This window comes from Octopus sinensis, linkage group LG5 (assembly GCF_006345805.1).
Source record: "Octopus sinensis linkage group LG5, ASM634580v1, whole genome shotgun sequence".
Lineage (NCBI taxonomy): Eukaryota > Metazoa > Mollusca > Cephalopoda > Octopoda > Octopodidae > Octopus > Octopus sinensis.
The window spans coordinates 118,146,240-118,148,739 of record NC_043001.1 but is presented as its reverse complement, the minus strand read 5'-3'; the positions used below and the strand labels follow the sequence as shown (position 1 = coordinate 118,148,739).

General features: G+C 34.4%; 1 protein-coding gene across 1 annotated transcript in view; it reads left to right on the top strand.

Annotated features, from left to right (window-relative positions):
- The window catches only part of LOC115211891 (alpha-L-fucosidase), a 46,660-nt gene that overhangs the window by 31,301 nt on the left and 12,859 nt on the right, over positions 1-2,500 (top strand). Inside the window, exons 6-7 of the mRNA XM_029780636.2 lie at positions 397-529; positions 1,706-1,876. Coding sequence (XP_029636496.1) covers positions 397-529; positions 1,706-1,876 — 304 coding nt within the window. The remainder of the gene's footprint in view (positions 1-396; positions 530-1,705; positions 1,877-2,500) is intronic.

The window sequence follows — 2,500 nt, the reverse complement described above, 5'->3', positions numbered from 1 at the left end:
CCTGGTTTGGTTTTCTTTCATCCTTGAAACAATGTTTACCTAAAGAGGGTTATGTCTCCTCTCAAATGAGTATCTTACAAACATATACAGTTCATTCACGTCTGGCAATGGGATTTATTTAAAGATGTACTTTTTAAATATCATTTTGAAATAAACATATAATAACAAAATTTACTTTGGCTGTGCCCAATCTTTAGCTGCCAGTTTTGCCTGTGCCTTGTTAGTTAAATGTAGGATAAATAGGTATTTTCTTTTTTATCCTTTTTTAACTTATTGCACCTCATAAACCTTCATGGCCTTGCTTTTGGCAAACTCTGATTTGATAACAAAAAAAAAATCTTTAAATGTGAAATTATATGGTTAGGATTTCATACTTTTATAGTTTCATCTCCAAAGGTACCATCCAGCCCCGCAAATGGGAAAATTGTATGACAATTGATAAGGAGTCCTGGGGTTATCGGCGAAATGCTCAGGAACAAGACTATTTTACAATGGAAGAATTAACAGAAACTTTAGCCAAAACTGTTAGGTATGTATTTATATGAGTTCCTTAAGTGATATTCTTTTGTACTGTTTTGTATTCTACATCAAGCAATCACCTAATAAAATACCACTACCTGACTCTGGAATACCTGTAGCAGAGTCTACTCTGCCTTTGGACCAGGTCTTTTGACTAAGGATAATCTGAGAGTCATGGTTTGTTGCTCTATAACATTCTCAGCAATCATGAAAAGGATTATAGAGGCTGCCTTTCCTACTTTGACAAAGCCATTAAAATAAGACAAATTCTGTGTACATGAATTGTTGTATGGTAAGTCTCTCAGTTGGTGCTCATACTACGTCACAGAGTAGAGTTACTATTTGATAGGAATTATTTTATCAAAATATCTAAGACAAAAGACTCAGAAATAACCAGAAAGTTGTGTATATTTTTTAATCTTAAAATTATATGCTGTTACTTTCCTTTACCACATATCCATATAATCAATGTTCTCAATCAGTGTTTAATGTTTGAGTTCTAGCAATTTAAATTTCAATATATTTGCTTTGCTCTTTTGAGATAGCAGCAGCAGAATTTATTATACTATATCTTATTCTATGTTGTATTGTGCAGGCATGGCCGTGTGGTTAAGCAGTTCATTTTACAACTGCATAGTTTCAGGTGCAGTCCCACTGCATGGCATTTTCAGCAAGTATTTTCTACTATAACCCCCCTGGACCAACGACTGCTTTGTGAGTGGATTTGGTTTATGGAAACTATACAAAGCTCATTGTATGTGTGTGTGTTTGTGTATGTGCACATGTGTGTGTGTTTGTGTATGTGCACATGTGTGTGTGTTTGTGTATGTGCACATGTGTGTGCCTGTATATTTTTTTTTAATTTGTGCTCCTCCAAAAATCATTGAGCCACAACCAGTGATGTCATTTACAGTCAACAAATTGTCTGGTGGCTTTTTGAAAATACATGGGAGAAAAGACTCCTTACTTAAACAACAAATAAGGGGTAGTGGCTAATCCATGTCAGCATGGGAAAATGGATGTAAAAATGAATAAACAAATGAATTGTTTTCTAATCTCAACATAACCCAATTGAAAAGCCTTTAAAGTATCTTGTCTAGCTCTTTATATGCAGTGTGAAATATCTAGTGCATATCTCTTTTCTTATGCCAACTTGACTGTTTTTCTCAAACAACTCTCTATTCAGTTGTGGAGGAAATCTACTGATGAACATTGGACCCACAAGTGATGGCCGCATCATTCCTCTCTACCAAGAAAGATTAAAACAATTTGGAGACTGGCTTAAAATCAATGGTGAAGCTATTTATGGTAGCAAACCATGGATTGCTCAACAAGATATTCTAAATCCTCAAGTTTGGTTTGTATAATTATTGCATTCTTTCATAATTGAATTTGTGTAATTCTATCAACATTTTAGTTTTCACAGTTCAATTATTGTTATTTTAACATATATGGTTGTTGGTGTACTTGATAAACGTATGTTTTGTTTTGTTTCATTCACTTTTGTTCAATTATATGTCGAAAATCCCAGGCCAGAGAAGAGAACTTTTCTTGTGATATGTGTACAAGAAAATTTGTTTTACTCTGTTGTGGAGTGGAAAACCAATCACTCTATTATAAAGTGACTGAAAAGTCAAATTCATTATGTTTTATCACATTGATAAACCAGTCCTACTGAAAGAATAAGTTCCAGTTGTTCAATGAGTGGAACCAGCTCCACTGATTGAATGATTGTCTGAGTGATTTATTATTCCACATACCAGCTTTGGTTTTGTCATGTAGTGCACATGGATGAGAACAGTTGCATAAAGAAGTGCCAAATACTTAAACTGGATGGAACTTGTAGAAGAGGAAGACCGAGGAAGACATAGGATGAAGTATTGAAGGCTGACTTCAAGATGCTGAATCTTACAAAGAACCAAAATATCTGGCATCTTGCTTTACTCAAGAAAACCTGTCCATCACAGCAGAATCGATATCT